Raw genomic sequence first — 22,400 nt, 5'->3', positions numbered from 1 at the left:
CAGCCGGGAACAGTCGCTCAAACTCGCATTATGCTGTGGTCGATGCTAGGGAGACAATGGCTGCATTGTTTGCTTGGCCGGGCAGGTGTTTGCCGGCAGAGCTCCCGTCTGCTTGCCTTTCTTTGTCCCTGCTGGGATGTCCGTCTGCGGTGATCCGCCGACGAATCAACAAAACTGCAGCTCCATGTCCATGAACCGCGATCCAGACGCATGGTGGCGGAGAACATCAGCATCTGAAATTGCTGTTCTCCTGTTTCTACCAAAGATGACATAGTTTGCTCTCATTACCGAAGAGAGACAGAGATGACCACGCGTCCATCAACACAGCGCTGGCTGTCTACACCGCCCCCACCCTCAAGGGCACTCTTGAACCTTCAAAAACAAGGACTTGAGTTGTCTGCTTCACAGTCTCAGACCTCTCTGTACTCAACCTCAAGTCATGTATCTGGCAAGTCTGGGGCGTCCGATCGGGACAAGCCGCTGCCACTGGAACCATCTGAAAAGAAGAAGAGAAGGTCGTCAAGCGTTTACAGTACAGACACTACCATTACCAACATAATTCGTATGTACAACGACTACAAAGAGTTGGTCGAGTCACCAGGGTTGCCGACGGCCAATCAAATCCACCACCCACACGACTATCGAGATACCATCGCCCCATTACTCATCAAGCGTTTGAGCATCAGTAAATCCCCTGTCCCACAAATACCCGCCTTTCCAGACCCTTCAGATAGTACTTCCAATCTCTCCGTCAGGTCGGCACCTGTTCAGGCAGTCACTGCGCAGTCGGGCAATATAACTGCTCCAAGCTTTATGGAGTTTTCCCGAAGTCTGCAGCAACGAAAGAACGAACTGGCTTCACCATCATCCGTGGCTTCGACAGACCCTCGACAGGTAGCTTATGATCAATTGGCACCTCCGTCACCACAGGTGTCCTCCGTTGAGATGTCGCTATCCATTTCACGGACCCCTCCGCTGCTTGATGCTATGACAGCAAGTATATCAGATGTTGAAGAGTCTGATCTTCTACCTCCGCCCCTAGGGATGTCAAGCTCAGGTCCACCAAGTCCAGTTTCGGATGAGTGGGAGGAAGAGTCCGAGGCTCAGAGTCCCAGATCAAAAGGGACGACCAACGATCAATCTGACGTTGGCACGTCTGGTAAGCAGTATTCAGGAGAATGGCTGGAGGATGGCATTTTCCAAAGCCCCGTGTCTGGCTCGAACAAACCTTGGGAGAAGACAAGCTTTCGGCTGAGGAAGAGTGCGGCCGAGAAAGAGCAAGAGCGCATCCTGTCATATGCAGCAGCAAAATATCCTGCCATGAATGGCAATGCTGCATCTCGAAAACGATCGCGGAACAGTAGCGCAAGGTCGAGTTCGCAACAGGGAGTCTCCAGTCTGTTGAGGTCTGTATCTCGCACCAAGGAGAAGGCAGATCCGGTGCAAGAAGAATCATTTCCAGAAAGACCGCTGGCTAAACCTGCGACACCTTACCAGGTTTATGGTCCAGAGATCTGGTCGGAAAAGACCAAGAAGAAGCAGCAACGACAACAGCAACAATTTCAGCATGGCCACAACCGGAGCAAATCCCGCGAACTTGTGAATGCTTATCAGAACGGCCAGAGTCAGTTCGTTGGCGTGATCGAGAAGCTCACCAGAAGGACGTCACAGAAGCGACGGCGCAAACTGAAGCAAAGCATCGTGTTAGTCGGTCCAGAGGTGAAGAAGGGCAAAAATGATGCTTCCAAAAGACCTGATGAAGAAGATGGAGCCAGCTGGATTTGATTCAGCACGCATAGACGCTGGAGTCTGGACCTAGATGCATGGCCATAGCCTTGATAGATAATTGAGAATACCAAATAGACTTCAAGACAGACATTACAGTATTGCAAGAGGCCGGGGTTTGAGCTTCTCCAACAGCTGCCGTCATCCATGTTTCACTCCCCGCACTGTTCATTGGCAGGACGACCACGCGTAACATGCTGGCTGGCCTTGATCTACCTGCAGAGCATGCTGCTTGCTTTCCATCTGATTTATAGTCTTCTGTGTCTCTCGTTTCTCCTCAGGATCTCAAGCGGCTGGACCCCCTGATCAGTCCTATCAAAACCTTCCCATTCTCCGCCAACAGTTCAATCATCAGGCTGCAGTGACGATGGGCGGAGAGACGTCCTCCCGTGCCACCTCCAACTATCCGCAGCTGGCCACGGGTCCTGTTGGCAAACTCATTGAAAACATCTATACAGACAGGATCAAACAACTGACCTCGGGAGGTCAATATGAGAAAGAGAACCTTCTAGCCAAGCTATACCACAACACGAACGACGACGAAGACCATGTCAAGATTTCCGTCTACTCACCGCCGGACCTCACCCGGCCGACCTTCAAAGATGCGACCTCCCATGAATTCAAACCCACACATCGAGGCGAGGCCTTCGGTCCCTCGTGGTCAACACATTGGTTCCGAATCAAACTTACAGTCCCTGAGAACATGCGAGATGGTGAACACCTTGAGTTCCACTGGGATGCAAACAATGAAGGGATGGTCTGGACACATGACGGCAACCCTCTGCAAGGGTTGACAGGAGGTGGAGAACGTACAGAATGGATACTTCCCGAAAGTTGGCGAGATGGGAAAGAGCACACCTTCTACATTGAGATGGCCTGCAATGGCATGTTTGGCAATGCTCCCGGCGGTGACAGCATCCAACCTCCTGAGCCCAACAAGTACTATCAGCTCTCGGTCGCGAAGATTTTAGATATCAATCTCGCTGCACGCCAGCTTTATGTGGACTACTGGATCATTGGAGACGCCGCTCGAGAATTCCCAGGTGACAGCTGGGAGAGGCACGAAGCGCTTCAAGTGTGCAGACAGATAATGGATGTATTCATAGCCGGAGAAGGCTCCACTGAGTCTATCAAGACAGGTCGGGAGATTGCACAGAAATACATTGGAAAGAATGTCAACTCTGCCAAGGTCTACGAGTCGGATGAGAAAAGCATCGTCTATGCCATCGGACACTGCCACATTGATACGTGCTGGTTATGGCCCTGGGCAGAGACGAAGCGCAAGGTCGCGCGAAGCTGGTCTAACCAGTGTGATCTTATGGATCGATACCCAGAACATCGCTTTGCGGTGAGTCAAGCCCAGCAATACAAATGGCTGAAGGAATATTACCCGTACGTCTTTGACAGGGTCAAGACCAAGGTCAAAGAGGGCAAGTTTCATCCGATTGGTGGAAGTTGGGTTGAACATGACACAAATATGCCCAGCGGCGAGTCCCTGGTTCGACAATTCTTGTATGGACAACGATTCTTCGAAAGCAATTTCGGGGAACGGTGCCAGACGTTCTGGCTTCCAGATACGTTTGGATACTCGAGTCAACTACCCCAGATATGTCGGCTGGCCAATATGTCCCACTTCTTCACCCAGAAGCTGAGCTGGAACAACATCAACAACTTCCCACACACTACATTCAACTGGGTCAGCTTGGACGGCAGTCAAGTCATTTGCCACATGGCGCCTAGCGAAACATACACAGCTGATGCTCACTTCGGAGACGTCAGGAGGAGTGTTACTCAGCATAAGAGCATGGATCAGGACAACACGTCCCTCCTTGTATTCGGCAAAGGTGATGGCGGTGGCGGTCCTACTCGAGACATGTTGGAGAAGCTCCGGAGATGTCGAGGTCTGAGTGACACGACTGGCCTCCTTCCCCGTGTGCACATGGGCAGGTCCGTCGACGAGTTCTTCGCAGACCTGGAAAAGAAGATTGCAAACGGCACGAAGCTCGTTACTTGGTACGGAGAGCTCTACTTTGAGCTTCATCGTGGAACCTACACGACACAGGCCAATAACAAATTGAACAACCGCAAGCAGGAAATCATGTTGCACGATATTGAGTACCTGGCGACGTTGGCCAGTCTCAAAAGCAAGAGCTACAAATACCCTAAGAAGGAGATCGACGAGATTTGGGAAAATGTCCTGCTTTGTCAATTCCATGATTGTCTCCCGGGCAGCTCCATCGAGATGTGTTACGACGACTCTGACGAGCTTTACGCACATAATGCTAAACTTGGAGCCAAGCTCAAAGAGGAGGCTCTTACAGTACTGGGCTTGTCCCGAAATGTCAAGGCCAATGCCCAACTCGCGGCTGTCAATACTGCACCGTGGAAGCGGTCGGAATTGGTTCCTATTCCGCAAGCTCAGGCGAAGTCCCAAGGACAGAAATACACCTTTGTTTCTGGTGGTTCAGGTCTTGTCAAAACGCACGCCGCCTCGGCGATACAATCTACCGCTTCCGTTGAGGAAATCAAGGAAGGAGTATTTGTGATGCAAAACAGCAAATTCAAGGTGGAGATCGAGGCTGGTGTCATCACGTCTCTGATCGATCTGAAAGCCGATCGCGAGGTCATTGCAAAAGGCGGCAAAGCCAATCAACTGGTTATATTTGACGACAAACCGCTATACTGGCAAGCTTGGGATGTGGAGGTATTCCACCTGGATTCCAGGAAGGAACTCAAGTCTGAGCAGATGGAAATCGTTGAGAATGGTCCTTACAGGGTCAGTGTGGCAACCAAGACGCAGGTCAGCAAGGACAGCTGGGTGAAGACGACCATCAGTCTCGATGCATCCGATGGCCAAGATGACCTTGGGTTCCTTGCTGTAGAAGCCGAGGTTGAATGGCGTGAAAATATGAAGTTCCTGAAGGTCGAATTCCCGGTGGATGTGGTCAACACTGAAGCTACTTATGAGACACAATATGGAATCATCAAACGTCCAACTCATTACAACACCAGGTAAGTGTTACTACAGTCCGGATCGGAGAATCGAGCTAACATGTTCAGTTGGGACATGGCCAAATTTGAGGTCTGCTGTCATAAATTCGCCGATTTGTCTGAGGCGGATTATGGCGTGTCTATATTGAACGATTCGAAATATGGATTCGCGACATGTGGCAACCTTATGCGTCTGTCACTGCTCCGTGCACCCAAGGCGCCAGATGCCCATGCCGATATGGGAAGACATCATATCAAATGGGCTATCATGCCACATCAGGGTGCTATGGGGCCCAACACTGTGCAAGCAGCCTACAACTTCAACCATCCTATGACTTTGGTGTCGTTGGTCGACGACAGACCGAAAGAGCTCTTCAGTGCAATTCACCTTAGTGGAGGTAAGTCGCTTGTGCTAGACTGCATCAAGCGCGGTGAGGACGATGAGGACGTCTCTCGTGGCGAATTGTCACAACGGTCCGGCCAGAGTGTGATTTTGAGAATTTACGAGAGTCTGGGAGGAAAGACTCGCGGCACAATTGAAACGACCCTTCCAGTCAAGAAGGCGTTCAAGACGAACATCTTAGAGGACGATCTGGAGACATTGACGATCTCGGGGAAGAACAAGCTCAGCATCAACATCCAGTTGCGGCCATTTGAGGTGGCCACTTTCCGGCTACAGTTATAAGACGAGCAGGATGGGTGGGATCCTATATAGATATATGTACTCCTGGACAGGGCCCGGTTTTGGACGGAATAAATAAAATCCTCTCTGGTGGACCATGTCTGCAGCCGTGCGATCCCGCTTTCGTAAATGCTCGCACCACCCGGGACTCATTACAAGGCTGGAGCTGGTGGCGGCATGCAATTTCACAAATGACCATCAGCCTCGTTCTGTGGCGTTCGGCTCTTGGGCGAGTTTCCGGTGCGAGGTGTCAGTGTTTGGGTGAGATCCGCCAGCTCCTTAACTTTAGTTCCATGGACATTTTAAGCGAATCAAACCTCACGGTCGCCGGTTCTCTGCGCCGGAGAATCCTTATGCAGGGTCTTGATCAGTGGACAGTCCCGCAAACCATTTGTTGAAGAGAGTTTCGTGTTCCCGTCGATTTGTTTACCTTGTCTTCGAGTAACCTGCGTTGTAACCAGCAGCCATCGGGCCGTGCTACAGACCCCAGAGCCTCATCGTTCGCGCCAGAACTTCACGGCACTACTATCTCGAAACCTTCACTTGCGCTCCAATCACGACATTTGCGCGCAACCTGATGGGTGTATCAATTGCATATCAGAATTGAAAGCGTCATTCATTCATTCCTCCTGCTGAATCCCACATCACTCGGGTCGCGTCCGAAGAGACAACCTCTCCACCGTTTGGGCGCATGCGGAAGTCTGTCCAGTGACGACAGGGGCCAACAATGATGTCTAGTGTCAGCATCGGGGATACCGTCGTGGTTCCTGGTGACATGTACGGCGTTGTCAAATTTATTGGTCCAGTAACAGGGAAAAAGGGAACATTCGCCGGAGTACAACTCGCTACAGAATATGCAGCCCGAGGGAAGAACTCAGGCGAAGTCGATGGGAGATACTACTTCAAGACTACAGTGCCAGGCTCCGGAATATTCCTGCCCCTGGAAAAGGCCGTCAAAAAGACCATTGGTCCTGTCGGCCTCGGTGTGAGGAATAGTCCAGGACCAGGAACACCAACAAGACTGAGCAGCTTCAATCAAGGAGGAAGGACACCAGCTATTGCGCGGCCCAACTTCAGTCAGTCGGTAGGTCCTGGAGTCCGAGCGGGCGCAGCCAGTCCGTCACTTAAACCGCCTGTTCGAAGAGAATCGTTACCACGTCCATCAAGCCCGTTACGCAAGGTGAACACTCCAGCCGCGAAGCCCTTGACGACGCCTAAAGTGAGGCAAAGTGGCATTGGCCTAGCCAAAAGCACAAACGGTGCTCATAGACCAAGCCCACGGCCCTCGAACACCTTTGCTCAAAATCTGCGACAGAGCACAGCCGTGTCGAATAATGCAAGGGCAAGTCCGTCGTTGGGACCCGAGTCCAGCTTCGATGAAACACAAGAGCAGGAGGCAGACTCTACACCGACGCCTACGCCTCAGGTCAATCGGACTGCTGATGCCAACGTTGAAAAGTATGAGACAAAGATAAGGGGACTGGAAAATGAGCTTAACGATACCCGACGTGAGATGCGCGAGCAGATCGCCACTTTCGGCGAGATGGAGCGCAGTTTCAATGAATTGCAAAAGCTCCTGCCCTCGTTGGAGCAGGATAGCAGGAGAGGCGGCGATGATGACGATGACGAACTACCTCGAGACGTGATCTCGCTCCGCGAAGTCATCAGGGAGAAGAACGAGAAGATCAAACTGCTTACGGCGGAGTTTGACGCCAATCGAGCGGATTTCCGCTCCACGATTGACACGCTGGAAATGGCGAGCACAGAGACGGAACGAGTCTATGAGAAAAGGGTCGATGAATTACTAGAAGAAGTCAGGAATCTACAAGACCGCAGTGAAGACGTGGAATCCGTCGCGCTACAACTTAAGCAGTTGGAAGAACTCGTCCAAGACCTCGAAGAGAACGTGGAAGACGCGCGACGAGGTGAAGCCGAAGCACGCGGAGAAGTCGAGTTTCTCAGAGGAGAAGTGGAGCGCTCACGGTCCGAACTGCGACGGGAACGCGAACGCTTGAGAACGGAGGAACAGCTCAACGGAAACTCGGCCGGCGATGTCGACGAGCTTAGGGCGCAACTGAGTTCCAAGGACGACGAAATTCGAGGTCTCAAGGCGATCATTCAGAATCTCAACGAGACTCATGACACTGCTCCGAAGACGAACGGGATTGCTACCAATGGATACAAATCCACCGAGGACAATACCGAAGACGAGGCGGATGAAAATCGTCTTAGTATGCGCCAACAGATCCGTGATCTGGAGGCATTGCTCCAACAAAAGAGCGCACACGAAGAAGAACTCGCGAACGAAGTCAAACAACTACGAAGCAGCGTCACACTTTCCAAGTTTCCAATGTCCGGTGCGGCGTTCGGCATCCACACCGCTATCAGGTCGCCGGGCGGTCATTCGAGAGGGAACAGCGCGGATCTGGACAAGAAGCATTTAAGTACAGGCACGACAGGCAGTCAAAAGACCGTCGTGCTGACCCCACAACGAACGACGCATGGGTACGGACAACATGATCCCGCGGACGATGATGGGGCCGTCTCGAGTGCGTCTGTCTCCAGTGCCGCGCTGTGGTGCGAGATCTGCGAGGAATCAGGGCATGATATCCTGACTTGTACGAATATGTTTGGCCAGCAGACTAGTCAGAGCCAGGGAGGCAGTCTAGGCAGGAGATCAGGCAAGGACGTGGTTCGCGAAGGATTGCGGCGTAGCGAAGAGAACAAACGTCAGACAGAACCAGCCGCAGGCGGGCGGCTGGGTGTGGACGCAGATAGGCCCGCACCCCTGATGAGTCGCAAGGGCAGTTCGACTTCGGTCTCGCCACTAGCGAGCCTGCCGTCTCCTGGGCTTGACGGGCCGGAGGATGCACTACCATCACCGCCACCGCCGCCGGTGCCACCGAAGTCGACGACGGCTATGATCGAGGGGACGGGTGCACAGGCCGGAATGCTCGCTGGACGGGCTAGCGGCGTGATTGATCCGGAGAAATGGTGCGCGCTGTGTGAGCGCGATGGGCATGATAGTGTGGACTGTCCGCTTGAGGATGATTTTTAATGGTGAGCACCGTTTCTTCATTCCTACTGAGGGTTACTGAAGCAGATTTGTTACACGGCGTACAAGCACAAAAAGCAAGCGTGCGTGTGTTTGCTGGATTGGATTTCTTCTTTCAAGGGACTTGATGCTGCCATTATATCATCTGTAATGACTTACAGGGAATACATTTTCTTTTGTGGATACTGTGAATATGGAGCTGGTCTGCCTGTCAGGTATGCTTGGTGGAGGCTGTGTAATATATGTGCGGAGTCTCAAAAGTACACCCTTTTAATGTATAACTTATGCTCTTGAGACTGGATTCTCTGCTTGTCTCCTGTTGCTCGCGGCATGTTGCTGGGGGTCTGTCAGGCAACCTAGGTCCTATACCTGAAGAGTTACTAGTGGACGAGAACCTCAATTGCCATATACGGGGTGATTTCAGAGAGTGAGGAAGGCGTCTTTGACCTGCAGGTCTGAATGAGCCTTCAAGTGGACATCAAAGAGCGCTCCGTGCGCGCTCGCTGAGCAAACAAATCGATGGCCAAATCTGACCCTAATTGACCGGTTCTACTTGCCTTTCGACCAGAAATCGGTTCCAGGCGGGCGTCACGTAAACTGGCAGTTTTCCTGCCCTTACGAGGACGGAACTTTGGGCCTGTGGTGGTGCGCCATTGAATCGTACGACGTATCACTATCAACACCGCTGAAGACACGCTTCAGGGTCAAGGACAGCGCATTGGTTTGAGAATCGATGCGCTCACAGGATCCGACCTTTCCACTACGACTCATGCCATTCGTCAGCCGAGTTTCTTCTTACCGGTTGTCGGCGCTTGCGTGAGGCTGTGTCTCGATGCAACACAGCCCAACGCATTGCGATGCAAAAGCCGCTGTAGCGGAACTGTGGTCGTGCAGTCGCCCAGTATCTTAACAAAGTGTTTCGTGCTGCTGGACCTTTCTCCCACAACTCCCTATGTTTCTACATGTCCATGATTCGATGTCATGGCCCTTTGCCTTACTTGCAACAGCTTCAGCTTGTGCCGGATCTTCAAATTCTCGGACGCCAGTTCAGCAACAAACGTAAATTCAGACTCAAGATACTTTTGGCATGAGCATTTGGCCCGATTGTGTTTCAGACATTCGGACAACATATCCCAGATACATATCACGGCTTCTGCTGGCTGTGGTCTATGTACGTTATTGTTTGATGCATTCACACGCAAAGAAGCAGAGCTAGCACAAGAGGCAGGCCAACTTCCAATCATCCTAGCACGGGGCGTGATAGTTAAAGATGAACGCAACGATCCGCCTCGATTCTCACCATACATGAAGCCTCGACTAAGATCATTCTTCCTGAGGCCCGACAAAGAACCGATCGGCCTTTGTGATGTTGACATCAGCATTGACAACGGTATGTCTTACTGCTATACTCCCCACACTTTTCTACTAACATAACACTAAAAGCTTCCGTCGAATTGGCCAAAGAGATTCCATTGAAGCCGTTTATCAAACTGCATTCACATGCTTATGATCCCAGCTGTGTGGCGCTTGCATCAAGGTGGCTTTCATCTTGCCTGGAGAGTCACGATTGTCCAGCGCCCAACTTGACAGGTCCAAGTTTGTTAACACGTTTCCTCCACGTCGAAAATGGAAGCATAAACATACGCCTTGTCGAGTTCCCACCCGGGGCATCACTGCAACCATGGGTCGCTCTAAGCTACCGATGGGGGGAAAAGAAGCCACTGGTGCAGTTGGAGCAAAATACCATAAAGAACTTGAAGAAAGTCGGTACCAAGATCTCAGAGTTGGATGAGATTATCCAGGCTGCAATATCCATTAGCATGGATTTAGGAATTCAGTATCTGTGGGTGGATGTATTGTGCATCCTTCAAGGTCAGGACTCCGATTGGTTGGAGCAATCCTCACAGATGAATTATATCTATGGACACTCGACGGTAACTATCGCCAGTGTGGACACAGATGGCTTTTCACAGAGCTTCTTGAGACCGCGAGAAACGCAGTACATCGAAATACCTTGGAAAGCGGACCCAAATCAAGACGCCAGTCAAGAACGCCGAAAGTCGTCGCATTTTTACGTCTCCCAACGATGGCCCGATCAAAATGACCAGTTGATTGGACCGTGGTCTAAACGTGCATGGACTCTGCAAGAAGAGCTCCTGTCAAATAGAATCTTGTTCTATTCTTCTCATCAGATTGCCTGGAAATGCTGCAGCGAGGTTGTGTATGAGCGTGGCCCCCAACACGTCCCTTTGACCGAGTTCTACTCCAGCATCGCAGACCTACCAGGTGGAAGACCTTTCTGGAAATACGACCTTTTCACCCAATTCAAACTCCTGCCAGATTACCTGGGCAGTCCGGAGTGTCTCAAGCCCCATGGTAAGTACCTTATCTGGTACAATGTCATTGAAGACTACTCTGCTCGGTGTCTAAAATACCCACGAGATCGACTTGTTGCCATTTCAGGCATAGCGAAAGAATACAGCACGGTCCTCGATGGTGACAGATATGTGGCAGGTCTTTGGCAGTCAGACATGCTTCCAGGTTTGTTGTGGTACGTTGAAGGCTTGGAGCTTTTGGGGAGGAGAGTTGGTGAGTCCATCGACCACGAGGTCAAGGCTCCTTCCTGGAGCTGGGCCAGCGCTCCCTCTGGGTATACCATTAAAAATGACTGGAAAGACAAGGAACTTAAAGAATTAGCAACGTTGGAAGACGTCCAATTTGGTCTGGTGGAGCCGAACAACCCTTTCGGCGGTGTTTCGCATGCCAAAGTCACCATACGTGGACGGCTATATCGGTTTTCTCAGCTTTACCACCCTACTTGGCGTTCGCAGGGGAGTGGCCTTTCACCCTTCGAACGCCACCTTTCTCATATGGTCGAGCTCGACTACGGCGAGAGAGCAAACGAATTCTCCCGTGAAGACCACTATGCCGCTTTATTGTTGGTGCAACAAAAGACTTCATATTTTCCTCGTTTTGATGCTCTTGTTCTCGAGACTTTGCCGTCACCCAGTGACGAGAGGGCTACGGTTTGGAAACGCCTGGGTGTTTTGCAACTGCGCCATTACAGGAAACCGACAATCCCTCCCTTAAAACTCAGAAAGTTCGGAGCCGAATTGGCAAAATCTCTAGACCTACGACGGTCAAAGCCCATTTTCTGCAAGGAAGACATCCAGAATTATGATTCGGGCAAATGGCTCTACGAATCTGTAACCATCGTCTAATCGACACTGACATATCCACGGAGATGAGCTCGCAGACTTGTCTGAGGTATACTGGCCTCGAAATCTCCTCAGACCATACGGTGCCCACCACAACTCACACGGGACGCCTACCTCATCCGCAACAAGTCAAGCTAGAACAGGAACATAGGCGCTACGTCTGGGCATTGAAGCCGGAAGGTCGGATATATTGTAACAAAAAAATGGATCTGAAGAGCTGGACAGATGATTAATGAGCCGATGATGAAGTGCGGCAACGACCGCCTATCACTTTTCCAGGGCCAACAGGCCGGCCATGTATCTGGAGCGCCGTAGCACTTGCAGATTGAAGACCAAAACTCGCCGATGAGTTGCTATGACTGCGTGACCAGATGGCAATTGCTCGAAAGGAAGCAGATCGAAGGGATCGGGTACCGAAGAAGAGGCAGAAAATTTACCCTTTGCTCATTTTGAATGAGATGCAGCAGAAACATTGTCCTCTTGAGGATGCTGTTTCGTGATGAGCACCGTCTTTGTTTTTCAAGTACGAAAAGCAAGCGGGCATGCGCACGTTGGCTGGTTGGATCTCTTCTTTCAATGGGGGCTGTTGCTATTATATCTGTAATGACTGGGTGACCTTTTTCTTCTTCTGTAAATACTATCAACGTGGACGTGGATGTGGAGCTGGTCTGCCTGTTCAGAGATACTCTGTAAGGACCATGTTGATATATCAGTGTGAATACTATTGCCTGGCCAGTGCTGCTGCATCACGCTTGAATCTCGACCTGTTGAATACCTCTGTCCGTCTTATCTTGGTCAACCCCAATATGTTCAGCATGTTGATGTGGGACCACAGTTTTCCCTCGGGAAGTGAACACACCCCCTGTCATTCCACCTTTCGCAAAGAGTAAAGCGACATCTTCCAACTCCAATCCTTTGGTCTCCGGGTAGAAACAATACACCATCGGGATGAAGAGGGCGTTGAGAATGGCGAAGATGACGAATGCTCGCCACTTGATGTTGTCCATTGCAATCGGCGTGATCTGGCAGCACACAAGACAGTCAGTATGTCGGGTGCGGTATGTAGTGCCACCAAGACCGCATGACTCACCTTGACAACCACAAATACAACATCCAGTTCCACGCACTGGAGATAGCTTGTACCTTCGCTCGATATCTAGTCGTGTTGATTTCTGAAGGGTAGAACCATGGGACTGGAAGCCAGCCCAAGCCATAGAACAGTTGAAACAGGAATATAAACCCTGTGGCACCGTATGCTGGCCTTTTGGTGCGAATAGACAGCAGAATCGACACCATGACGAAGCAAAAACAAAGTCCGGCTGACGAGAACATGAGGAGAAAGCGGCGACCGAACCGATCGATGACAAACAGTGGCAGGATGGAACCGATCAGGTATGTAACTTCGAGGCAACCAGCCAGAATGAGGGACAGGTTGCGCGACAAGTCCATCTGATCCTCGATCTTAGCAAGCTCTTCCCGTTGTCTTTGATCGTGGTCACCAGCATGATGTAGCATGCAAAAGTTGAAACTGAGTACTTACCAATTGGCATCGCCTGCACATGGCACGACTTCAGTTTTCGAGCCTGAGGATTGTGCTGTCTGTAGACTGGGTCTTCCTCGCCGGACTAGGTAACCTCGCCACCCAAGATCTGCGGACACGGGTCACCATGGCTTCCAGGCTTTTTCTCTGGTCAATATGGATGGCACGAGGAGAGTCATCTCTCTCGACGTGATACTTGCCATTGCCAATACCAGCCATACTGAATGAGCTGGAGAATGAGAACGAACGTGAACTGAGCTGTTGGGGAAAAGCCAGAAAGAATGAGCAAGGGAATCTGTCACTCACAGGGAACTCACCTCAAACCAAAGATTGCAGGGTTGACTCCAGGAAAACAATAAAGGACACAGTAGAGCGACCACCGATGCGGTGTTGATGCGATGATTACAGTATCAGAAAATAGCAAATGCCAAACCCATGCTTCATATACAATGCACTGCAACCATCCCGCGTAATAATCATGCAATCATAGCAGTCGTTCCACCGTGCTGAGGACCAGGTCATTGCAATGCGAGTAGTCCCCCATACGCCGTACAAATGCTTCATCAACGCAAGCCAGCCCATGCTCGAAATTCATGATTGCCGGACACCACAAAATGATCCCCCTAATGCTCGCTCACTCATCAACAACACCTTCCTCGTCGTCTAGCTTCTTCCGGATCACGAGTGCCATAGCCCGGCGCAGCGCTGTCAGATTCCCCTATTCCCAGGCCTACACTAGGTAAACCCAGCCAGCTGCGGCGTTTGTCACCGTAGCCGACTCTGAAGCTTCCAGAGTTGGCATGGTTGCCTACGAAATAGTCGTCTCCATATTCGCTCCGATATCCGGGGGTTTGCTGCACCCGTGCGAACTCTGCAGCGTCGGTCTGGTGCTTCTGCTCGATCAACTTTCGGGCGATAACCCGAAAGACCTCTTCGACACCTTCGCCATCCTTGGCATTCACTTCATGACAGCTGTCCCAGCCAATATCCTGGTTCCAGAACCCGGAACTTCTCTTCGAGTCTGGGCTGTGAATAACGACATTGCCGGACTTCATCATCAACGGTGGAGTGGACGAAGTACTCTGGGCCACCACCCCACCGAGTTGCTCGGCCACATATGCAATTGTCCTCTCAAAGGTCACTTCGCGGCGTGAAGGGTCGTCTGCAACAATGTCGCTTTTAGTCCCGACCACATGTATTATGGGCATTGCCTCTCCATCATCACAATTCTCTTTCATTTCTGCGAGCCATGTCTTCATTTCTTCCCAACTCTGCTCATTCGTGATGTCGTAGCATAAGAGACCAGCATTAGCACCTCGATAGTAGAGTCGAGATATGCTCCGAAACCTCTCTTGTCCTGCAGTATCCCATATCTGCAAACGGACGGTAGTGGATGTGTCTGGGTCGGTGATGCGTTTGGTGACAAAGGACGCGCCAATGGTAGACTGGGTATTCTTGGACAGCTGCGCGGTTGGATTGATGAATCTAGAAACAAGCGAGGTCTTTCCCACCCCCTGCGCACCCAGTACAACCAGTTTCGCCTCTATTGAAGTTGCAGGAATTGGCTGGGAGCCACTGGTTGTGATTACTGGAGGTGCTGAAGTCATTTTGCTCGATAAGGAAACGAAACAACCAAGGAAAGCTTGGAGCGAAGTTCTTTCTGAAATCCTTGTCTATCTCATTTTTGCGCAGTGGGCTATGCAATAGCAGGAAGCCCAAAGATGGTGGTACCTGCCGCTGAAAGAGTCACGGGTGGTCAGAATAGCCAGCAGTGGTCGAAGGAGGCTCCTGCAACTTATGATCGATTCTTGTCAGCAAGTTGGACTCAAAGGAAAGCACAAAACAAAACAGAAGAGTTGTGAGCAAAGGACGTCGAGGCCAGAAAGTTGCAACAAGCCTGGTTCAGCCCGCGATTGCGCCTCCCAAAAATTAATGCCAAAAGGGCAAAAAATCAGCCCTCTGGAGTGCAACCCCGCATACAAAAGTGAAATGTGCAATCTCGCCAGACTGCATTTATCAAGGTTCATCAACAGGTTGATCACGCACGAGCCTGTTGACGAACAGTCACGTCGAGATGCAAAACACACCTCGGTGCTCACGATATCACGAGGACAAGTGTCTGGCGAATCATCATCGCGTCGTGATGACAAGGAGGTGAGTCGAGGACGAACAGAAGTTACAGAACCACTCGTCTCAGGGCTTACAAGTACATGCTATTTATTGTTTACCAATGTCCCAAGCTCATGGCTGCCTCCGTGCGCCCGCGCATCCCACCTAGCCACCGACAAGAAGCGGATCACTCTTTCCGTCCATACTATTACTTGCACAAAGAGGAGGGAGAAGGCGGCCGAGACAACCCACAGCAAGAGTACAAGGCTGACCATGCACACAATGAATGAACAATTCACATCAGGCGAGTAGAATCCAAGTCTCGAAATCCCAGTCGAGATCGCAGCCACCTCCGAGGCACTGATTTGCCATCATCGAGTCTAGACCAGACCTTTGCTGGCTGTCCCACCTCGCCCACAATGCGTCTTCGGGCGTGTTCACCCCGAGGTGTACATAGGCCTGGTGGGTGTGTCACTGTGATGACCCGACCCCCGAGCATAGCGAGACGGCATTGAACCTCGGGGAACCTCAAACCCAATCACAGAGGCCTATTTAGAAAAGAACATCGGCAATTGCGGTAATCCCAAGCGCCAGGCGAGAAGCCGTGGGCACTGACGCTAACTCTGCAACCACTGGGCGGCGCGAACTCCGTCATGATGGACATCGTTGTTATCCCCGCCTCCAGATTTACTTCATCGAACAATGCAACACCCAATCATCGGAGCAATGGAGCCCCATTACTACACCTCCCACATATATCATATTGTCCGTGAAACTCTGTTCCAGAGACTTGGATTGTTTCTTATAGTCCTCTTCGCCTTCCTCGTCGTCCTTGCCTTCGGCGTTACCCTTTTCTCCACGCCTGGTTCCCGCCCCAGGGCTATCTCTCCAGATCCTGAAAGGGAGCCAATTCTACCTTCTTCACAAAGAGACCTCGAGGCAACATGAACCACGACGAGGGTGAGAAGCCAAACGTTGGCAAACTTAGCGGAGAAGACGTCGCAAAACACAATTCGAAAGATTCCTGCTGGGTTATTGTCCATGGCAAAGCATACGATGTGACGGACTTTTTACCCGGTAAGTGCTGCTCGTTACCCTCCATCAGCAAAGGTGGCTAATCATTGAACAGAGCACCCTGGTGGTCCCAAGATCATCCTGAAGTATGCCGGCAAAGATGCCACCGAAGAGTTCGATCCCATTCATCCTCCAGACACACTCGACAAGTACCTGCCCAAGGACAAGCACTTGGGCCCCGTCAACATGGAGACGGTCCAACAGGAGGAAAAGGAGGAGAGTCCCGAGGAGAAAGAAAGACAGGAGCGTATCAAGAACATGCCACCACTCGAAGCATGCTACAACCTTATGGATTTTGAGAGTGTAGCCAGATATGTCATGAAAAAGACTGCCTGGGCATACTACAGCTCGGGCGCGGATGATGAGATCACAATGAGAGAAAACCACTCTGCCTTCCATAAAATATGGTTCCGACCACGGATACTCGTTGACGTGGAAAAGGTGGACATTAGCACTACCATGCTTGGAACAAAATGCGACATTCCTTTCTACGTTACAGCTACCGCGTTAGGGAAGTTGGGCCATGCTGAAGGCGAGGTGGTTCTGACCCGAGGCGCAAAGAAGCACAACGTCATTCAGATGATACCAACATTGGCGTCCTGCAGCTTCGACGAAATCTGCGACGCCAGAGAAGGCGACCAATGCCAATGGTTACAACTATATGTCAACAAGGATCGAGCAATTACGGAGAAGATCGTGCGACATGCCGAATCGAGAGGCTGCAAAGGTCTCTTCATCACAGTCGATGCTCCTCAATTGGGCCGACGAGAAAAGGACATGCGAAGCAAATTCGACGACAGTGGTTCCAGCGTTCAAAGCACAAGTGGAGACGCCGTGGACAGATCTCAAGGTGCCGCCAGAGCCATCTCAAGTTTCATTGACCCAAGCTTGAGCTGGAAAGATATTCCCTGGTTCCTGAGCATAACGAAGATGCCCATCATTCTGAAGGGCGTGCAAAGAGTGGAAGATGTGCTGAAGGCCATAGAGGTTGGAGCACATGGCGTTGTCCTGTCAAACCATGGTGGTCGCCAGCTGGATACAGCACCCTCGGGCATTGAAGTTCTGGCTGAAGTTATGCCTGTCCTTCGAGAACGTGGTTTGCAGGATAAGATCGAAATCTTCATTGACGGGGGTGTTCGACGAGCCACAGACATTATCAAAGCCCTCTGCCTGGGAGCGAAGGGCGTAGGTATTGGACGCCCTTTCCTCTTCGCCATGTCTGCCTACGGTCTACCTGGTGTGGACCACGCCATGCAATTACTCAAAGACGAGATGGTCATGAACATGCGGCTCATCGGCGCAGCTAAAGTGGAAGATCTGACACCAGATATGGTTGACACACGCGGGATACATTCTCACATTGTGCCGGTACCTAAAGATTTATTGGGAGAGCGCTCATATGATCCACTTATTACAGCACACGAGGGTATCAAGGCTAAGTTGTGAGCGACCGGCTGTTTCTTGTTCCATAAAAGATTTGGCACAGCTGTTATATGACTTTATGTATATAGTTCGGAATAAATGAGCGCCGATGTGTACAAGTAGCATGTCGAGGAATGGCTGAAGTCCGTGCTTTTTCAGCACCTCTGTCCTGGTCTGCATGATGAAAAGGGTTTACGGATTGCTGAGGTAGTAGAAGTCCAATGCATGTGCCAGATATATCAGAGCCACTATGTTGGAAAGGAAAGAATTTGGTTCGGGCTCATTCTATTATTGAGATATCGGAGCCTTCGGATAGCGAGTCATAGATTGTGGGGTTGACGTAGACACCGATTCAGCTGGCTTATGTTACCTTTGTTCACGCGCGTGACAATGTCATTAAACATTCGTGCCAGTGTTGATCTAGACTGTGTCTACGATACGACTGATCGTTCACGTTGTTCCGCGCTGACCCGCAGATTCTATTCAGGTTCTGAAAATCGAATCGCTGCGCTCTTGGTAAGAGGCACGTTGCGGCCACAAAAATCCTTGCGCTTCCATCCGCCACGGCCGGCCTGTATAGAGTTATGCTGCGGGATGTGGTGTGCAGTACATTCAAAAAGCTAACCTCAGCTGCGCGCTGAACATAAGCGCGATGCTCCTCCTCCACCAGACGGGGTCGGTTCATGTCGGCGAAGTTGTGAGGTAGGCATTGGACTGGTTCTACTCCAGCACTTCTGCGGCTAACCGGGCACTAGATACACCTTGACATATACTCCCAGCCTCGACCGCATTCTTCCCCCTCCGACGCACCTCCACGTCAAGATCAAGAACACTTCGGCCATCCCACTACGAGCCGCTTATCTTCATGGTCCATATACCCTCTACGTTGCCTGTTACCCTTCAACGTTCAACCCGTACCAGAAGCATGAGGCAATCAAGGAAGAGGGCGCACCGGAGTACGAACCACAATTGAAGGCAGGCGGCCACTGGACTTCGAGATTGACGGTACCTGAAGAGACGCGAGGCGATGCGTTGCATACCGAGAGCAAGCGCAATGGTGAGCGGAAGAGTTTTACATGGATCATAGAGGTGGCTTCGCAGATTATCTTCTCCAAGACTGCCAGCGTGCACTACGAGTTACTGGTGGGGAGAGACCAGAAGTCGGTGGACTCGGGACTTCATGGTGTTGTCGGCTCGGGTCAACGAGTCCCTGGCCGATTGGAAGATCACCAGCAAGGCCGGTCAAGAAATGCCGCACAATCTAAGGGCGTCTTCTCCAAGGCTGTCAGGTTGGCCGTCGACGACACCGAGAGCCTCTGGAACACTCCGCCTTTTCCTTCTTGGGACGATAATGGCGACGTGAAAGTGGAACAAGGGCCGCAACATGGTGACAAGCGAGACCATGCTGCGAAAAAGGACAAAAAGCAACGAAAGCAGAAAAAGATCCACCTCGTCCTACTTACTCATGGGTTGCACAGCAATCTCGGTGCCGACATGTTGTTCATGAAAGAGACAATCGATACGACAGCTAAGATAGCGCGCGAAGATGCCAAGAAAAGGCGCGCTGAAAGGAGAGCCGAACGCATGGCAGAGGCGAACAAATTTGGAAGAGATCGCATAGATCAAAAGTCAAAATCCGTACCGGAGCCTGCTGTGTCGGGCGGCGAAGGTGATGCAGAAGAGGAGACAGACGACGAGGACGAACAAGTCATCGTCCGCGGCTTTAATGGCAACGCCGTGAGAACCGAACGCGGCATACAGTATCTGGGCAAACGATTCGCCAAATATGTGCTCTCAATCACATATCCTGACCAACCCTACCTCCCTGTCAAAAGCTCCATTGGCAGATCTTTGACGAAGTCTCTTCCGGGCGTACAGTCGAAGCCACCACCCGGAACACAATTGACTCACAAAAACAGTAGCATCGTCAAGGATGAGGGTCATCGAAATCATAATCTTGCTTACAGGATAACGAGCATCAGCTTTATCAGTCACTCTTTGGGTGGGTTGATACAGACTTACGCCATCGCCTATATTCAGAAGCATTCACCGGACTTTTTTGACATAATCAAGCCTATCAACTTCGTGGCCATGGCTAGTCCTTTCCTCGGTCTGAGCAATGAAAATCCGGTCTACGTCAAATTTGCGCTTGATTTCGGCCTTGTGGGCAGGACCGGGCAAGATCTCGGATTGACGTGGCGGCCACCTACCATTGCGAAGAATGGATGGGGTGCAGTCATCGGCAGCCTTACCAATGACTCACAAAAGGCACAGAGGGAGCATGATCCCGGCGCAAAGCCCCTACTTCGCATACTTCCTACCGGCCCAGCTCACGTCGCACTCAAGAAGTTCAGAAACAGAACAGTGTATTCAAATGTTGTCAACGATGGAATAGTTCCACTGAGGACGTCGTGCCTGCTCTTCCTAGATTGGAGAGGTCTAGGACGCGTCGAAAAAGCCAGGAGGGAAAGTGGCTTGGTGGGCACGATGGTAGAATGGGGCTGGCACGAGATGACTGGGCAGAATGCAAGCGCAGTCCGAAAACCGATAGGCTGGAATGACCTCTTTGGAGACAGCGCCGATGAAGTGAGCAGTGAGAGGAACTCTTCACCGGACCCAGGAGCAAGTGTACCTCAAGCTGAGGCCAGTCAGGGCTTCGACTATGAGCAGAGGGTCAACTCGAAAGGACAACCGCCCCTTGACAAGGCACATTCTGGCACCGGCGGACAGCTTTCTCAGGAAAGCTCAGAAACATCGGCGACTAACTTATGGTCCGGGCTTCTGAATTTGTTCAAGCCACATGCGGGTGAGCAGAAGCCGGCACCAAAAGTACCACGGAAGGCACAGAAGATATACCATCGTGGACAGACGATGCACCAACTCGAACAAGACTCAGAAACAAGCTCTCAAGAAGATAATCACTTGTCCGTCAATCATGCGGAAGAACAGCGTGGCGGAAGCACAGACGGACGATCGTCTTTGGTCCGGGGGTCATCCCTCTACACGAATACGTCTGGAAACCCCGAAGTCGAGGCACCACCCAAAACGACATTCTTCGAATCTGCGGGGGATCTTCTCAACCCTCCGTTGCCACCTAAAGAATTTATACTAAATCCATCGACTCGACCAAGAACCATCTTCCACGATCGTGTATATCACCCAACAGACATTCCACCACCGCCTGCAAAACGCCAAAGGACGCTCATGCCAAGACGAACTTCTGCGCAACAAACATTCCAACACGCTCCATCACCTCTGAACGACGACGCTCGACGTGGATCCATTCAGTCAACCGCTTCCAATCCCGAGCCTGGCTCGATGAGGATTGAAGAGAAGATCGCTCGAGCATATCACAAAGACCTTTCGTGGCGGAAGGTTCTTGTTCGCCTTGAGCCAGACGCACACAACAATATGATTGTACGGCGAATGTTCGCCAATGCTTACGGCTGGCCTGTGGTGAAGCATATGTGCGATACTCACTTTGCGTACACCGCCGCAGCACAGACCCGGGACGAGGATGAACCGGCTGTGGAGCGGGCCATCGAAGATGAGTCAGAGTTCCGAGCCGTTGGCGAGGAAGTCAAAGGTCAGACTGACCTGCCGCCCGAAGAAGTTGAAGACGAGAACATGAAAGAGCAGGAGAAGCACTCTGGACCACAGCGGGCACAGACTGACGATGAGGTCGCTGCTACGTCTGCCAGTCCACAATCCCCTAACGGAAACAAAATGCCTACGAGATGGAAAGTGCAAGATCGGTTACGCCCGGAACGTGCGCGAACAGAATCTGAAATCCGCGAGTCAAGAGATGATGTCTCGGAGCTCCTCTCCAAGATCAGCGCCGCTGGGGAGAGCAGCAAGGATGCGAGTTACAGTAGTATGAACTCGAGCCGGGCTGCATTGTCGCGATTGGCAAGATCAGATAGCTCCCGCTGGAGCGATCGATTCTTCGAGGGCAGCGACGATGGTGAAGAAGAAGACGAGGACGATCCTCTTGTCGAGGAATTGCGCAAGGCTGAGCGGAGGGGTGAACTAGACAACGCGAGCGACTCGACTATCACCAGCCCTAAAATCGCCACGGTACTAACATCGAGTCCGCAGAGTACAAGGTTGAATCTGGCAAAAGATAAAGACAGGGATGTTGGTGCTGGTGAGGATGAGCGTTTGGTTACAGAGCCAGAAACGCCCCTGACTGCGGAGCCGGCGGAATTAGAACCTCTTTCCCACTCGTCGGGAGCGAACACGCCAAGGCAGGAACAGAGTGAGGAGCTGGCGCCGAGCGCGGTACCGACGAGCACCGGGGCAGGGCTGGGGCTGTCGTTGGCTGAAAGTGCAGGAGCTTCTCGTGCCGGTGTGGTTCCACCTGTGCATGGTGAAGGTGATGATACAGATGCTGGTCAAAGACCACTAAGTCGAGGTGTCGCAGAGCAAGTTGCACTGGCCAAGGCGAAGGGTGAGACGCGCAACGAGGGCGAAGATTAATGCAGCTAATGAGTACATTCTAAATTTAATGTTGTTTGACAAGAC

At 51.5% G+C, this 22,400-nt stretch overlaps 9 protein-coding genes across 9 annotated transcripts; 7 read left to right on the top strand and 2 right to left on the bottom strand.

The window, feature by feature from the left end:
• The first annotated feature begins 87 nt into the window (after positions 1-87).
• On the top strand, positions 88-1,864 carry EDD37DRAFT_281015 (uncharacterized protein). Its single transcript, XM_062811067.1, has one exon. It carries the CDS (start codon positions 304-306, stop codon positions 1,783-1,785), a length of 1,482 nt encoding a protein of 493 aa, XP_062673779.1. The 5' UTR covers positions 88-303; the 3' UTR covers positions 1,786-1,864.
• Positions 1,865-1,960: 96 nt separating this feature from the next.
• On the top strand, positions 1,961-5,595 carry EDD37DRAFT_663510 (alpha-mannosidase). Its single transcript, XM_062819189.1, has 2 exons — positions 1,961-4,797; positions 4,846-5,595. Exons 1-2 carry the CDS (start codon positions 2,153-2,155, stop codon positions 5,459-5,461), a joined length of 3,261 nt encoding a protein of 1,086 aa, XP_062673778.1. The 5' UTR covers positions 1,961-2,152; the 3' UTR covers positions 5,462-5,595.
• Positions 5,596-6,188: 593 nt separating this feature from the next.
• On the top strand, positions 6,189-8,516 carry EDD37DRAFT_647548 (uncharacterized protein; the record flags this gene model as incomplete). Its single annotated transcript, XM_062817895.1, has 1 exon — positions 6,189-8,516. One exon carries the CDS (start codon positions 6,189-6,191, stop codon positions 8,514-8,516), a length of 2,328 nt encoding a protein of 775 aa, XP_062673777.1.
• A 978-nt stretch (positions 8,517-9,494) lies between these two features.
• Positions 9,495-11,734, top strand: EDD37DRAFT_647547 (heterokaryon incompatibility protein-domain-containing protein; the record flags this gene model as incomplete). The annotated part of the gene is made up of 2 exons (XM_062817894.1): positions 9,495-9,903; positions 9,957-11,734. 2 exons carry the CDS (start codon positions 9,495-9,497, stop codon positions 11,732-11,734), a joined length of 2,187 nt encoding a protein of 728 aa, XP_062673776.1.
• Positions 11,735-12,416: 682 nt separating this feature from the next.
• EDD37DRAFT_280894 (uncharacterized protein) lies at positions 12,417-13,607 on the bottom strand. The gene is made up of 3 exons (XM_062811064.1): positions 13,272-13,607; positions 12,822-13,180; positions 12,417-12,753 (listed from the first exon to the last, which is right to left on the bottom strand). Exons 1-3 carry the CDS (start codon positions 13,290-13,292, stop codon positions 12,597-12,599), a joined length of 537 nt encoding a protein of 178 aa, XP_062673775.1. The 5' UTR covers positions 13,293-13,607; the 3' UTR covers positions 12,417-12,596.
• Position 13,608: 1 nt separating this feature from the next.
• EDD37DRAFT_280945 (rab family protein) lies at positions 13,609-15,305 on the bottom strand. Its single transcript, XM_062811065.1, has 2 exons — positions 15,067-15,305; positions 13,609-15,008 (listed from the first exon to the last, which is right to left on the bottom strand). The coding sequence occupies exon 2, from the start codon at positions 14,876-14,878 to the stop codon at positions 13,913-13,915; it is 966 nt and encodes a 321-aa protein (XP_062673774.1). The 5' UTR covers positions 14,879-15,008; positions 15,067-15,305; the 3' UTR covers positions 13,609-13,912.
• EDD37DRAFT_280844 (uncharacterized protein) lies at positions 14,974-15,915 on the top strand. The gene has a single exon (XM_062811062.1). The coding sequence runs from the start codon at positions 15,069-15,071 to the stop codon at positions 15,690-15,692; it is 624 nt and encodes a 207-aa protein (XP_062673773.1). The 5' UTR covers positions 14,974-15,068; the 3' UTR covers positions 15,693-15,915.
• An 82-nt stretch (positions 15,916-15,997) lies between these two features.
• On the top strand, positions 15,998-18,234 carry EDD37DRAFT_280851 (L-lactate dehydrogenase). Its single transcript, XM_062811063.1, has 2 exons — positions 15,998-16,457; positions 16,510-18,234. The coding sequence occupies exons 1-2, from the start codon at positions 16,325-16,327 to the stop codon at positions 17,898-17,900; spliced, it is 1,524 nt and encodes a 507-aa protein (XP_062673772.1). The 5' UTR covers positions 15,998-16,324; the 3' UTR covers positions 17,901-18,234.
• Position 18,235: 1 nt separating this feature from the next.
• Positions 18,236-22,400, top strand: EDD37DRAFT_280986 (putative serine esterase-domain-containing protein). The gene is made up of 2 exons (XM_062811066.1): positions 18,236-18,578; positions 18,632-22,400. Exons 1-2 carry the CDS (start codon positions 18,529-18,531, stop codon positions 22,353-22,355), a joined length of 3,774 nt encoding a protein of 1,257 aa, XP_062673771.1. The 5' UTR covers positions 18,236-18,528; the 3' UTR covers positions 22,356-22,400.

This window comes from Exophiala viscosa, assembly GCF_022695815.1.
Source record: "Exophiala viscosa unplaced genomic scaffold EDD37scaffold_2, whole genome shotgun sequence".
Lineage (NCBI taxonomy): Eukaryota > Fungi > Ascomycota > Eurotiomycetes > Chaetothyriales > Herpotrichiellaceae > Exophiala > Exophiala viscosa.
Note: the sequence above shows the minus strand (reverse complement) of the source record. Positions and strands in the feature narration are given on the sequence as shown.

Excerpts from the sequence above, each read along its gene's own strand:
- EDD37DRAFT_663510 (XM_062819189.1), top strand. The coding sequence starts at position 2,153 with ATGGGCGGAGAGACGTCCTCCCGTGCCACCTCCAACTATCCGCAGCTG. Across the intron at positions 4,798-4,845 it reads CCAACTCATTACAACACCAG|TTGGGACATGGCCAAATTTG; the intron begins GTAAGTGTTACT and ends TAACATGTTCAG.
- EDD37DRAFT_281015 (XM_062811067.1), top strand. The coding sequence starts at position 304 with ATGACCACGCGTCCATCAACACAGCGCTGGCTGTCTACACCGCCCCCA.
- EDD37DRAFT_280986 (XM_062811066.1), top strand. The coding sequence starts at position 18,529 with ATGCTCCTCCTCCACCAGACGGGGTCGGTTCATGTCGGCGAAGTTGTG. Across the intron at positions 18,579-18,631 it reads CATGTCGGCGAAGTTGTGAG|ATACACCTTGACATATACTC; the intron begins GTAGGCATTGGA and ends ACCGGGCACTAG.
- EDD37DRAFT_280851 (XM_062811063.1), top strand. The coding sequence starts at position 16,325 with ATGAACCACGACGAGGGTGAGAAGCCAAACGTTGGCAAACTTAGCGGA. Across the intron at positions 16,458-16,509 it reads TGTGACGGACTTTTTACCCG|AGCACCCTGGTGGTCCCAAG; the intron begins GTAAGTGCTGCT and ends ATCATTGAACAG.
- EDD37DRAFT_280945 (XM_062811065.1), bottom strand. The coding sequence starts at position 14,878 with ATGACTTCAGCACCTCCAGTAATCACAACCAGTGGCTCCCAGCCAATT.
- EDD37DRAFT_280894 (XM_062811064.1), bottom strand. The coding sequence starts at position 13,292 with ATGTGCAGGCGATGCCAATTG. Across the intron at positions 13,181-13,271 it reads TGTGCAGGCGATGCCAATTG|ATGGACTTGTCGCGCAACCT; the intron begins GTAAGTACTCAG and ends ATCGAGGATCAG. Across the intron at positions 12,754-12,821 it reads TTGTATTTGTGGTTGTCAAG|ATCACGCCGATTGCAATGGA; the intron begins GTGAGTCATGCG and ends GTGTGCTGCCAG.
- EDD37DRAFT_280844 (XM_062811062.1), top strand. The coding sequence starts at position 15,069 with ATGATCGATTCTTGTCAGCAAGTTGGACTCAAAGGAAAGCACAAAACA.